Source organism: Pelophylax lessonae (genome assembly GCF_965119305.1).
Source record: "Pelophylax lessonae genome assembly, chromosome: 13".
Classification (NCBI taxonomy): domain Eukaryota; kingdom Metazoa; phylum Chordata; class Amphibia; order Anura; family Ranidae; genus Pelophylax; species Pelophylax lessonae.
The window spans coordinates 16,139,848-16,154,495 of NC_138780.1; the positions used below are offsets into that span (position 1 = coordinate 16,139,848).

At 44.1% G+C, this 14,648-nt stretch overlaps 1 protein-coding gene across 3 annotated transcripts in view; it reads left to right on the forward strand.

Moving 5' to 3' along the window:
* MEF2D (myocyte enhancer factor 2D) overlaps nucleotides 1–14,648 on the forward strand; it is a 310,867-nt gene that overhangs the window by 274,214 nt on the left and 22,005 nt on the right. For 2 of the 3 annotated variants that reach the window (XM_082275253.1, XM_082275254.1), the window contains exons 6-9: nucleotides 1,034–1,244; nucleotides 2,149–2,205; nucleotides 9,957–10,141; nucleotides 13,083–13,103. In XM_082275253.1, coding sequence (XP_082131379.1) covers nucleotides 1,034–1,244; nucleotides 2,149–2,205; nucleotides 9,957–10,141; nucleotides 13,083–13,103 — 474 coding nt within the window. The remainder of the gene's footprint in view (nucleotides 1–1,033; nucleotides 1,245–2,148; nucleotides 2,206–9,956; nucleotides 10,142–13,082; nucleotides 13,104–14,648) is intronic. The other variant, XM_082275255.1, reaches the window with a different exon arrangement.

Consider the following 14,648-nt stretch of genomic DNA (forward strand, 5'->3'; position numbering starts at 1 on the left):
TCTTATTTGGTACACCATGAGCCATCAAGGCAGATCCAATACAAATGTTTTATTCTACAATTCTAAGCCCAGATGAAGGAGGGGAGCCTGTTGGCCCGCGAAACACATTGGTTGTTTTATGTGATCATGTGATGAATCATTAAAGCAACATGAACCCTTTTTTTACCATTTGGCACTCCTATTGGGTTTCTAGGTTTTGTCACCTTTACACTAGCAGCTAGCAGGCTTTCAACAAGCTTCACGCTAGTGTAGGAACTTACGAAGATCTGTGTTCAAAGCCCAGTTTTGGACTTCAGCATCCCTCCAAAAAAATGTCGTCTATATACCAGTCTCTTTTTCGTATGGCTTCCCACTGGCTGTCATTTTTGCTCTTCTTCTTTGCCTCTTCTTCAGGCTAGGTGGTGCTGACGTGATGATCAGTACGCTGTAAATGACGTGATGATCAGTACTGCCCTCTTAGGGGGCAGTCCCATGACGCCCTGCACTCACAGTATCTGTAGTAATGCTGGGTGTCATCCAACCAGGAAGGGACATCTTGTGGCAAAGAAGAGGTACTAAGTTGGGAGGGAAGGGGGGCAGCTCCAAATTAAAGATGAGCATTGCAGCCTGAGCTGTTTTTTTTTTTTTTTTTTTTAAACCCTGTTTGGGGGAACTTTTTTATAAATAAAAAATTTTCCTTAGTTGGACTTTAACCTCCCCACACTAGATCTAATTTATTCTTTAAATTCTTCAACAAAAGTGCTTGAATCTTGCCAAAAGCTTCACAAATGCTTAGCAAAAGCACGTTGTACAGACTGCTGAAGCCTCTGTGAACAAGGCCACAAACGAATGAAGTTTGGACGATCGTAACAGCCCCGGGAACAGTACCTTTTTAAAACCAAGTCAGCAATTGTCTCACTCTTTCTGTCCTTACAGATTCAATATAAATTCAACTGTATTCAATAGATTACTGGGTTCCAGTTATTTCAGACAGCTGCCTTGGGCTTATAGCACATGACGTACCTGTTGTGATCTCATCATTCTGTCTGTTCAGTCTGCAGTTCCAGCCCCCAATTTTGCCATGCCGGTGACGGTCCCAGTGAGCAATCAAAACACACTGCAATTCACCAACCAAGCCGGTCAGCTTGTCACACAGTCCCTGATGACTGCATCGCTCACAGACCCGCGACTCCTGTCTCCACAGCCACCCGCTCTACAGAGGAACACAGTGTCTCCGGGGCTACCTCAGAGGCCAGCCAGTGCAGGTGAGGACCAGACCAGGGCCAACTGCATGAATGTCCTTTTTTTTTTTTTTTTTGTTCGGCCTAGGTCACACTAGATGGTCTGCTGTTGCAAAATTAAGAGTGTGTTACAACTCTTATGAAGCCAAGAATATGTCTCACTCCTCTCTGCTTCATTCTCCATAATATAAAATGTCTATCTGGTGTGAGAAAAAAACCTTACAATGACCGCACCAGGCAGGTCTAACTACAAGCTTAGGCTCACTGACCAATGTCTGGAATTGAGCAAGGCATCTCTTGACTTTAGTTCAAACACTCCAGCGCTGTTTTATATATCCAAAGGTGTCCAGATTTGTAATGCTTTACCCGATGCAGCCCTCCTCAGACTAAGAAATCTCCAAAAGAGCTATAAAAACACACAGGAGGGAACAAACGCCTAGTAGTGCATTACCACCACCACCACTGGTTTTTAAATCCAAAAGATAAAAGCACACTAACAAAAGTAAAAAGGAACAGGCATATCAAATCTCAACTCCATCCATGACCATCAACTCCAGCCATGACCATCAACTCCAGCCATGACCATCATGTATACCAAAGTTGGACGTCGAAAGCGATTTGGGAGAGGTGCCCCTTCCTCAGAGCTTCTTATGAGGAAGGGGGCACATCCCCTTAAACATGTTAGCCTTCCAGCTTTGGTATACATTTGTGTTTTTACAGATCTCTTGACCTTTATCAGCAGTCCCATATTGCATAATGGAGCACCTTGAGTTTCAGAGCTTACACACCTCCATGTAGATCTCTGAAGCCATGCACCATTATTATTTAATGCACTGAGTGAAATGATGGGTTTACTTAAACCCATGTGCATTTTGGGCTCAAGCAATTGTTGTTTTGTTTTTCTCATGGGTTTCCTTTGTCACTGCAGGTGCAATGCTCGGGGGAGACCTTAACAACTCTAATGGAACCTGTCCAAGTCCTGTAGGTGAGTGCAGGCCTCGGATGTCTTAGACCTTGGCACAATAAAGAATAGGGAAGCTATCATTGAATATAACCAACCAGATGGCAGCCCTTTCTACCGCACAACACTAGATATAGGCAGAGGCGTAACTAGAACCTTCAGGGCCCCAGTGCAAGAAACCATGAAGGGCCCCCCGGATCCCTGGCCAGGGCCTTTCCCTTTAAGCCTGGGGCTCTTTACTCTCCTTGCGGGGTCCTTTATTACAGTCCTGCAGCGGGACCCTTTCACAACTTCTGCAGTGGGCCCCCTTCCTGCCATCTTGGGGACTGCCCACAGTGGTGGAATGCCAGGGCCCAGTCACAAGTGTGAAGAAGTTCACCCACTGGTGTCAGTAGTTTTTATTTTTTGGTATTTTATTTGTATTTTTTATCTTTTTTTTTTTTTTACAATGTCACTGACTAGGACTCTGTCCATTCAGAAAAGGGAGGAGCTGGTTAATTTCATTTTTACCGACCTCTTCCTGGTTCTCTATTGTGACACATCCCCTGCAGCAGCCGGCAGGAGAGGGAAGGGAGCACAGTGGGGGAATAGGGGGGGGGGGGGCAGAGTGGGGGGGCAGCACAGTAGGGGGAGACCAGGGGAGCACACAGGGGCCCAGAGACAGCAGAACACAAGTGAGCTGGATAGGAGTGGCGGGGGCAGCATACAGAGGAACCAATCTCCTCCATTTTCCTCCTGCAGCTACAGGAGGAAAAAGGAGGACAGTCATTTCTCTACATGGTGCCCCCCCCCCCTCCTATCCAGGTGTACAGGGGAGTCACACAGGCCCCTTGGAGCATGGGGCCCGGTTGCAATTGCAACCCCTGTAGTTATGCCCCTGGATATAGGAAAGGTGTGACCTAGTCGCTGTTGGTATTGAGAACCATTTTTCCATTGGGCGCTTTAATCTCTAGGCTTCATGGAGTCTCTCTGCTTCTGGGTGGTCCCGGTGAGCTGAGGTTCCCACAATGAAAGCAGCAGGGCTTGCTTCTCCCTCTGGCACTCCAGATCAGACTGCTGCCAGTATACACAGGACTCACACGGCTGTTCTCTGCTTTCAACGTTGGTAGCAGCGTTGTCGTCTGCTAAAATCATAACGGGATTATTCAGCACAACAGTGATCATGATGATGTGTGAAGTGCCTTAGCTCATAACAACTAGTTGGATTTGAGTTTTCGGTCTGGATGGCGAAAATTGAAATGTGATTGTTGGCGATAGGTCAGAGTTTATTCTGTAGCAGCATTGCAGAGCTCTGGCTCCTTACAGAGACTCTAGAACTCTCAGTGGGACCTATATGTAGCAGGGTGGCACGGTATCAATGGTTACTGCATTAACCAGTACATATTCTGAATCTGTGACTTGGGAAGTAACTGAGCCATTAGATCAGTAGGGACCATTAAACTAGTGTTTTCAGGAGAGGTCAGCAATGCCATCCTCCATATTTCTATGGTGGCAGGTTTTCTTTAACGCTCAATTGCATCTTGGGGTAAAAAGCCAAAGATGGATTCCCCGCATGGTTTACCATTACTGCGATACAACATTGGTTGTCTTCTGGGTTGAATTATGCCCACTTCCTATAAGCTAAAGGTGTTATACTTATCCTTGTTCTAGATCAGTCATTTTGACAGCCAGGCATTTAGCATTTGTTTGAAGCAGGTGGTCAGCAATGACAGTGGCAGCCTTCAAATTTCTCCCGTGACTTGCTTTAAAGTGGTCCCCTAGCCTCAAGTAGTTGTGAGTGGAACAGACACCACATTGGTATTCAGTCTACATAAAAAGCGGAAATTTCCCCCAGTGGGCGCATAGCAATAAAACCCCAAAATGGGCTCTAACCCTTCCCTGCTGCATCCAAAACTTGGCCTTAGGTGCACTATAATTATAGTGTACACAAACAGGATAAAGGAGAACACCCCCCCCCCCCCCCAGGGTGGGAGCATGCAAAAATGGTCACCAGTCTACATAGAGAGGGGAAATTTCCCCAGTGGGCTCATAGCAATAAAACCCCAAAAGGGACTCTAACCCTTCCCTGCTGCATCCAAAACTTGGCCTTAGGTGCACTATAATTATAGTGTACACAACAGGATAAAGGAGAACACCCCCCAGGGTGGGAACATGCAAAAATGGTCACCAGTCTACATAGAGAGGGGACATTTCCCCAGTGGGCTCATAGCAATAAAACCTCAAAAGTGGCTCCAACCCTCCTCTGCTGCATCCAAAACTTGGCCTTAGGTGCACTATAATTATAGTGTACACAAACAGGATAAAGGAGAACAGCCCCCAGGGTGGGAGCATGCAAAAATGGTCACCAGTCTACATTGGGGAAATTTCCCCCAGTGGGAGCATAGCAATAAAACCCCAAAAGGGGCTCTAACCCTTCCCTGCTGCATCCAAAACTTGGCCTTAGGTGCACTATAATTATAGTGTACACCAGGGATCTTCAAACTATGGCCCTCCAGTTGTTGCAGAACTAACCTTCCATGGGGCATTGTAAAACTCTGACATTCACAGACCTGACTAGGCATGATGGGAATTGTAGTTTCTGAACAACTGGAGGACCATAGTTTGAAGACCCCTGGTATACACAAACGGGATAAAGGAGAACAGCCCCCAGGGTGGGAGCATGCAAAAATGGTCATCAGTCTACATAGAGAGGGGAAATTTCCCCCAGTGGGAGCATAGCAATAAAACCCCAAAAGGGGCTCTAACCCTTCCCTGCTGCATCCAAAACTTGGCCTTAGGTTCACTATAATTATAGTGTACACAAACAGGATAAAGGAGAACAGCCCCCAGGGTGGGAGCATGCAAAAATAGTCACCAGTCTACATAGGGGAAACTTCCCCAGTGGGCACATAGCAATAAAACCCCAAAGGGGGCTACATCCCTTCCCTGCTCAATCCAAAACTTGGCCATAGGTGCGCTTCAAATATGGTGTACACAAACAGGATAAAGGAGAAGACCCCCAGGGTGGGAGAATGCAAAGCTTCAAGGCCATACTGTTGCCGGAGTCTTCAAGTTGGTTTCCCCAACCCACCAGACCCCACTCCTAACTGAAATATCAGTTTTGGTGTAGATTTTTCCCTTTAAATAGTCTCTTCGACAGCAAATTGATGTGTGTCCCCTCTCTCTGCTTCCATCTGCAATAGCATATACGCCAGTATTCCCCAACCCACCGGGACCGGTAACTGACGAGGAGAGCTCGATATGAGAACAGCTGCGTTAATTAGCAGGTCATCTCCTAAACACTCTAATTATCTCTGCTGAGTACAATGGATGTAATCTGCAAAACTGCACTATTAGCACAGGAAGGGCTGGAAGACGGGCTATGCTGCGCTGCCTGGATGTGTCACCGCTGTTTGTTTCCAGGGCTCCAAAGTCAATGAAATCAATATTATTATAGATGTAAATAGCTGTAGCATCACCCGGGAGCCCTCGGTGGAGAAGGTGCACCGCTGTCATTGTGAAACCATAAACACGCAGAAATGAAGCTGCAATTATTTCTTTTTATCACAGTTAAGCTTGCAAACGCCGCCAGAAACCTTTAAGCTAGCAACAGGCGATACAGTCTGATTGTACAGCCTCTGTAAAACCAAGCATGCACCTAAATGTAGCCATACAAATGGCGATTTGTGGTCAATTTGCATATGCAAGATCGCAAACAAATATTTTATTGATTGGAAGCGATCGACAAAGTTCCACCAAAGCCAAATTTTATTGATTGGAATCGATCGACAAAGTTCCGCCAAAGCCAAGAGTGAAAATCAATGGAGAGCACACTAAAACGATCAAATGGAGGATCATTAATTTACAATTTTAATTTGATCATTTTATTGAAAACACCGGATTGATTTTATGCTCATATCGAAAGTAATTTTTGAATACATTTTTGTGTGCGTTTGCTGGTTATAATATTGAACCATACTGACTTTTGCGCTGCCTCGAGTAGTTAAACGGTTAATTGTTAGCTCTCTTGGTCCGCCCTCCCCCCCCGCTCTTGAATATAATGTAATACCACCCCCCAACCCCCCCCCCCCCGCGTGACTGTAAAGTCCCTGTTACGGTGGGTGAACGCAGCGAGTAATCAGCCTGCCTCTTTGATTAATACGATTTCATTAACATCATTAGACTCAGCGTGCAGCGATTAGCCCCTCCCCCCTCCCTCTCCCCGCTGCCGATGCCACACCGCCGTCACGGTGTTGTCCAAGACGTTCAAGTCTTTTTTCCCTTTAATCAGATTGGACAACGACGGGCATGTGGCCCTTCAGAGTTGTCACTTGAATTTCCCCTGGCAGCCAACGAGTTTCACAGTGGGGAATCGTGAAATCCGCTGAAGCGATACCAGCTTCTGCCCAGTAAGGAGGCAAATCCTGGGGTGGGTGCAGCGAGTCGAGCACCCGTTGAATGTCTTTTATTAACAAAATTTCTCTTCCAAGTCAACCGGTGCTTTGGCCATGCAGGCCTAGCAACAGGTTCACATTGGAGTCCATTTCATACTGGTTGACCGTTTCGTGGACGTTGTCCATGACATCTGTTCTGCTTCACGAAGGATGTTTGTAATTTGAGTACTACCCCTTTCTATGCTCAGTGCCAATGCGAACAGGGAAGGCTGGCAAATTTAGTTTCTTATAATGAACAATGGGTGGTCTAAAATGTGTCCATAATCTGGCCTTGTTTATTTAGGCAGTCCAGGGTGTGGTCGTAATGAGACCTCATTTTAATTAGGTAGTCCAAAAGGTGTCCATAATTTTGGCCTCGTTTATTTTGGTAGTCTTGAGTGTGGTCGTAATGAGGCATTATTTAGGTAGTCCAAAAGGTGTCTATAATCTGGTCTATTTTATTTAGGTAGTCCAGAATGTGATCGTAATGAGGCCTTATTTATTTAGGTAGTCCAAAAGGTGTCCATAATCTGGTCTATTTTATTTAGGTAGTCCCGAATGTGATCGTAATGAGGCCTTATTTATTTAGGTAGTCCAAAAGGTGTCCATAATCTGGTCTATTTTATTTAGGTAGTCCAGAATGTGATCGTAATGAGGCCTTATTTATTTTGGTAGTCCAAAAGGTGTCCATAATCTGGTCTATTTTATTTAGGTAGTCCAGAATGTGATCGTAATGAGGCCTTATTTATTTTGGTAGTCCAAAAGGTGTCCATAATCTGGTCTATTTTATTTAGGTAGTCCAGAATGTGATCGTAATGAGGCCTTATTAATTTTGGTAGTCCAAAAGGTGTCCATAATCTGGTCTATTTTATTTAGGTAGTCCAGAATGTGATCGTAATGAGGCCTTATTTATTTTGGTAGTCCAAAAGGTGTCCATAATCTGGTCTATTTTATTTAGGTAGTCCAGAATGTGATCGTAATGAGGCCTTATTAATTTTGGTAGTCCAAAAGGTGTCCATAATCTGGTCTATTTTATTTAGGTAGTCCAGAATGTGATCGTAATGAGGCCTTATTTATTTAGGTAGTCCAAAAGGTGTCCATAATTTGGTCTATTTTATTTAGGTAGTCCAGAATGTGGTCGTAATGAGGCCTTATTTATTTTGGTAGTCCAAAAGGTGTCCATAATTTGGTCTATTTTATTTAGGTAGTCCAGAATGTGATCATAATGAGGCCTTATTTATTTTGGTAGTCCAAAAGGTGTCCATAATCTGGTCTATTTTATTTAGGTAGTCCAAAATGTGATCATAATGAGGCCTTATTTATTTTGGTAGTCCAAAAGGTGTCCATAATCTGGTCTATTTTATTTAGGTAGTCCAAAATGTGATCATAATGAGGCCTCATTTATTTAGGTAGTCCAAAATGTGTCCATAATCTGGTCTTGTTTTTTATAGGTAGTCCAGTGTGTCATTGTATTGTGGCCTTGTTTATTTGGATCAGTGGTCTTCAAACTGTTCCTCGGGGGCCAGATGCGACCCTTTTATTGACACCAACAATAAGGCTCTATCCCCCCCCCCCCCCCCAATGATACCAACAATAGGATATAATTCCTTCCACTGACACCAATAATCAGGCAGTATTTCTCTCACTGACACCAATTAGAGGCACTATTCCTTCCCCTAAAAACCAGAGATAGGGCATTGTTTACTCCTCCCTAAAGTCTGAACGACCGTAAACTAGCCCTTTGTTTAGAAAGTTTGGAGGCCCCTGATTTAGTCCAAAATGTGACCACAATCTGGCCTTGTTTATTTAGGCAGTGTGGTTATATTGTGGCTTTATTTATTTAGGTAGTCCAAAATGGTTCCATAATCTGGCCTTGTTTTTTTGGTAGTTTAAAATGTGTCTGAAATCTGGCCTTGTTTATGTAGGTAGTTGTTTAGAATGTGGTTGTAATGTGGCCTTGTTTATTTAGATGAATGTGTTCGTATTCCAACCTTATTTATTGAGGTAGCTAAGATTGTGGTTGTAATGTGGACTTGTTTATTTAGATTGTCCAAAATGTGACCATAATCTAAGCTTGTTTATGTAGGTAGTCCAGAATGTGGTCGTAATCTGGCCTTGTTTATTTAGGTAGTCCAGAATGTGGTCGTAATCTGGCCTTGTTAGTGGACAGGCCATGCCTACAACCGAGGGCTCGGCCTTGTGCATACAGCAGAGTAAATGTACATGAGAGCAGAGATGCAGGCCTCCATCCCCATCAGCTGTTTCAGATTCTGGCCAGGCTAGTTCTATGAATGTCAGAATTGACGTCACCCGGCATTCTCGGCATTCCTGCTGCCCGCTTCGAGAAACTGGAGTATGGTTCGCGTTGGAGGGCTGTGAGGGAGACAAGCCCCGCTCCATACACCAAGCCTCGGCCAGTACTTCCACTTTCCACCTGACAAAGCCAAGCTGCTATATAGGCAGACATGTCTTTCTTCTAGTATGTCCTGTAGTAGCAGCCATTTTGTAACCCTGATCAGTAACAATAAAATGTTTTGCCTATAAGTTATCTTTTTTTTTTATTTTTGTAGCTCCCTTTGTAAAAGTGTTCTCAAAATGACCTTCCTATATAAGATTTTGGATAGAGCGAGTGATTTAGACTCCCTTCCTGTTTCACTCCTCAACCTAAAGCCCCTTACACACGCAACGATTATCGGCCGACCGATCGTCCATCTTTTGTCCAGAGTTGTGTTTTGTTGGTTGGAATGTGCCTAGACTGCACACGAATTTTCTCGCCCAACAAAATTCTACTTCAGAAGTGATGTCATGTGTTGGGTTGCTTTCTTTGTGTTCTTTCTTCACTGAGCATGCCCAGACTTACTGATCAGATTATTTCCCTGTCGAAATCTGTACTGACTGCACGAAAATCGGCCGTTGTGTTGACGGCCAACAAAAATTTTATAGTCTGCACACCAGATTTTTTTCGGCCGAAAAGTCGGAGTTTGTTGTCGGAAGCATCATACTAACAAGCCGAAAATCGGCAGATCGGTCGTCGGACGAAAATTCCCTGCCAATTTTCGACACGTGTGTACGGGGCTTGACAGGAAGTGAGGGGGAAATCTCCCTCATTTGGGCAGAGAAGCAATACAATCCTCTCAGAAGTCCTAACCTTTTTTAGGTATACTAGAATCCCTATTGGGGGGGGATTTCCTCTTACTTCCTGTTCTGTCAGACACCAGCCAAGTCTGACTGATCATACACAATAGACTCCCTGTTTATATGGGTCGTGTTTTTTGTAAATGTTTGATTAGTACGCCTTATTTATGTGACATACACAAGATCCTCTCATATAATCGCTGTCCATATGTCCTCCTTCTAATTTAGGCAATGGCTACATCAGTGCACGAGCCTCTCCAGGCCTAATATCCAATGGCAACAGCCTGGGTAAAGTTCTCCCGGCCAAGAGCCCTCCACCTCCCTCCCAGAACAATCAGCTCGGCAGCAACAGTCGCAAACCCGACCTGCGCGTCATCACCTCACAGAGCGGCAAAGGATTAATGCATCATTTGGTAAGTACCGAGCCTCATTATGGCACCACCTACCTCTGAACTTACCTTAGACATTTGCATGCTGGGAAATTTACATGAGTTTTTTTTAAGTGGTTTGACTTTGATTTTAATATAAGAAAATCAGCTTTGCTGATGAGGAGACGTTATTTTGAATGACCCACCTTAATGTGTATAAATGTGCCCAAAGGCAAGGCTCGTTTAGCGCTTGAGCATTCATTTCAATGCCCAGAATACATTTTCTGGCCAATGAAATAAACGCCCAAATGCTTGATGAGCCTAAACGCACTGGAAAAACATGGCTTTAGGCGCATTTTCAACGCTTCTTTTCTCCTGTCAGGAGAAAAGCTTACAGAAGGGCGTAGTGTGCATGATGCCTTACAGTTTTTTGTATGTATTTTACTTGTTTTTCTTTGAAGTTAATTTATGAAGCATCTACAGCCAATGAAAATGGCTTTTTTCAAGTAGGAGCTTATTGAACAACTTTTGACCAAGGGAGTATTGGTGTATGTGGTCTATGTGAAGTCACTCCTTGTGTCCAGCTGTCGAGTGCTAGTCTATTCCACTGCTATACCTTCTACTGATTACCGTGGGCCTACAGTCTCAACAGTACTAGTCACAACCACATTTTCTCACTAATCTTCTCTGATCCACTCAGGTATAACCTATTACAGATCAGTTTAGCAGAGTCTGATATTAAGTCCCAAAAAGCTCTGATGCGATTTCTAGACCCTGATGAAGGAGAGTAGGTAGGTCCCCCAAAACGTGTTGATGTTTTATGGGACCTTACTAATAATCATGAACGCGGTTTGGAGTCCTTTGCCATTTAGTCTGGTGCTCCTCCTGTTTGTGGCCTGCAACCAGCTGAAGTCTTGGTGCAATTTGACACAAGAAAGAGGCATGCCACAGCAAGGAATTGGAGCGATGGGCAGGGGTAATCCATCATTAGAAACAGTAATCATACCCAAGACTCAGGCCACTAGGTAATATTCGTAATGAACACTAGAGCAAAGGACACTAGTGGAATATGAATGCACTAGGTAATGAGCACTGGACACGAGACAACCCTGGTTGTGTCTATCCAACACTGGACATCTAGGACAGCCACTATGTTCATGGTTTGAAGACCATTAAACCCATGGACTGGCCATAGCTATTAAATGACCACAACTTCTACACTCTCGCTAGACCACCATTGAACACCAGAATCTTGGCCATGACTCAGGCCAGCATGTAGGTAATGAGCACGGGACATCCCTGGATGTGGTGACTATCCAACTCTGGACACCTAGAGGCACAGCCATTATTTTCGTGGTTTGATGACCACTAGATCCAAGGACTGACCACAGTTCTTAAGTGACTGCCACTTCTACAATCTCTGTAGACCACCCTTAGGCACAGGAAACTTGGTTATGACTTAGGCCACCATGGGATGATCATAATGAACACAAGAGAATGACCACTGGACATGGGACAACCCCAGATTTGGTGACTATCCAACTCTGAACACCTAGAGCAATGATGGCGAACCTTGGCACCCCAGATATTTTGGAACTACATTTCCCAAGATGCTCAACTGCACTGCAGAGTGCATGAGCATCATGGGAAATGTAGTTCCAAAACATCTGGGGTGCCAAGGTTCGCCATCACTGACCTAGAGGGACAGCCACTATGTTCATGGTTTGAAGACCACTAGATCCAAGGACTGACCAACACTACAGCCAAGGTCTGGCCACAGTTCTTAAGTGACTGCCACTTCTATACTCTCACTATGCCACCATTGGACACAGGAATCTTGGCCATGACTCTAGCCACCATGGAATGTTAGTAATAAACACTAGTCGAAAATGCACTAGGTAATGACCAAGGGACATTCCTGGATGTAGTGACTATCCAACTCTGGACACCCCGACGGACAACCACTACATTCATAGTTTGAAGACCACTAGATCCAAGGACTGCCCACAGCCCTTAAATGATGACCATCACTTCTTGTCTCTTTAGTGCAGTGTACTGGGCCCTTACTACAAAGTAATCGTCAGCACTTTAGCTAGGTAATGACCCTTATAAAGAAAATCGATAACCTAAAGAATATTTAGGGAGTAGACATGATCTTAAAACCTATCTCTAGCCAAAACTTTTTTTTTTTTAAGTTTGGATAGTGTGGGGAACGACTGGAACTCTTGACAGTTTTTTATTGCTGTCTGTTCCCGCACTGCAGTGATTCACCTTCTCTGTTTGTCCTGATAACCAGCATATAAAGTGATGGAAATGGAAGTCTAAAATTTTAGAGTTTCTCCGGAAGAGGAGATGACGTGAAATCATCCACTGGGGACATCTGCCTTGGTGACAACAATCCAAGAGGGGATTCCACCTCACTTCCTGTTATGTCTCTAGGCATTTTCTCTAATGTAACACAGATAGCAAAACAAACCTGAAAAGGGTAGCTAACTCTTCCCTACTCTGTCCAAAAGTTTTGGTTAGCGATAGACTTTCAAGTTTTGCCCACATAACATCTACGTATCTTCTCATTATCTGTAACATGCATTATCACAATATCCGCTTTTTGCATTGTGTATATATCAGATAATACGTCTTTGAAATATATTTTTTCTCAACTCTTAGGTTTTATTGCTGTATTAGTCAATGGGGTTGATTTACAGGAAACTGGAGAGTGCAAAGTCTGGTGAAGCTCTGCATAGAACTTAATTGGTTTCCATTTTTTTTTGTCAACGCTTAATTGAAAAAGCTGTTGTTAGAAGCTGATTGGCTACCATGCAGAGCTGCACCAGAACTCCAGTTTTTGTAAACCAACCCCCATGACTTCCCGTGTGTGTTGTGTGTTTAGTCCCATGAAGCATTTCCTTATTTAATAAGCTTTGTTTGGTGTTTTTTTTTTTTCTTTTGCCTCTCTGCCTTTCAATAATCTGCTTTTTGCACGCAGACGGAGGAGCAGTTGGAGATGGTGAGTTGACTTGCTTGCATCTCTTTCATTACTTTGAACTCTGTGTCCGCTTTTAGTGTTTTTTTTTTTTCAGTGCTATAAGCAGGAGACCATGCAGTCAGCCATCTTGTACTTTTAAACAAATCTTTATTGACAACGAAAAAAGCTTATTTTATAACAAAATGCAGCTTATAATGGTTAACACCGGATAGCAAAAAGAAAATGGCTTTCGGCACATTTGGGCAAGCACCATTTTGACAGTCCTGAATGTTCTCATTCCTAGACTTCCCTAAATTGCTAGTTTCTCTAAAGAAACAAGGTTAGGTCACACGAGGATTTCTTTTTAGGCTACGAAGGTGTGGATGTAAGAAAGGAGAGAGCGGCGCCAGCTTAGTATAGTACAAGTTTATTTAACACTGTTAAAATTGGTGACTCACTGTCCGAGGTTGGGTGAGACCGGTACACAAAGACTGTTAGGGTCATCCATCTTCCTCTTCCAAGATAGTGGTCATAGGAGAAGGTGGTGAGGTTCCAGAGGTATAGCCGAGCCGCTGTGGGGCTGCTAGTTGTCACTGGCCGCGGCGGAGCATGCACAACAGGGCTCCGGCTGCCAACTTCTGATCCCTGATGACATCACTTCCTGGCAGGAGAAAAATAGGGGTTGCCATGAAGTGCCATGTAGCCATGGCAGACCATTCTGACACTAACTTATTGGAGAAGAAATATTGGCAATTGGGCAAAGTTTTTCTTAACTTGACCCTATAACTTTCCGAAGTGATGATCTAAGGTGTTACAAAGACGAGCTGCATTCCTAAGAAAATTCAGGCACTAGTAACCATTGATCCATACAACTGGAACTGTCCCCAACTGGGACCTGCTCTGATGTGTTTCACGATTAAGCTCAGCTTTGTGTGGGAACCACACTAGAGGAGGGGATCCCAGGCTAGGGTGACACTCTGTTCATGTTGCTAGGATGACTAACGTTACCAGCGTTTGATTTTTTTTTTATTTTTTTCCCCCAGAGTGCAGTCAGTCCTTTCCTTTTGGTTTTGTGCAGTCTGTGGGGCACAGGATGAGCCCCTGCTGGCATTCAGCAACAAATCTTCCATGAGGGTAGGAGTAACCTACCAACATAAGATCTTTGCTGAGCATTTATGTTCATGAACCAGGCGGCTGAATTCTTTGGAACGGCCCACCTTAATGCGAGTAAATGTGCCCAAAGGCAAGGCTCGTCTGCGGGCACCTTTTAAAGCACTTTCCTATGTCCCAGCACTGAAAATGAAAGACAAAGGATGTTATGATGGCATTATAAACTCCAGACAACTTTTTTTTTTCTTCAAAGCTTCAGGTAGGGTAGGGAAGCTTTGGACCCTCTGTTAGGTTTCCAATGCTGTATTTGTCCCATTGGGCAAGCGGTTTGTGGGACACCATGACAGTTAAGTTTGAAATGGTGGAAAGCATTTTGAATAGCACGTGATACTTGGCCTAAGATGCATTTTACCAACATTTGAATTCTTTGGTCATACTGAATTTTGCTAGTCAAATTAAAAAAAGGGGGCGGGGGGC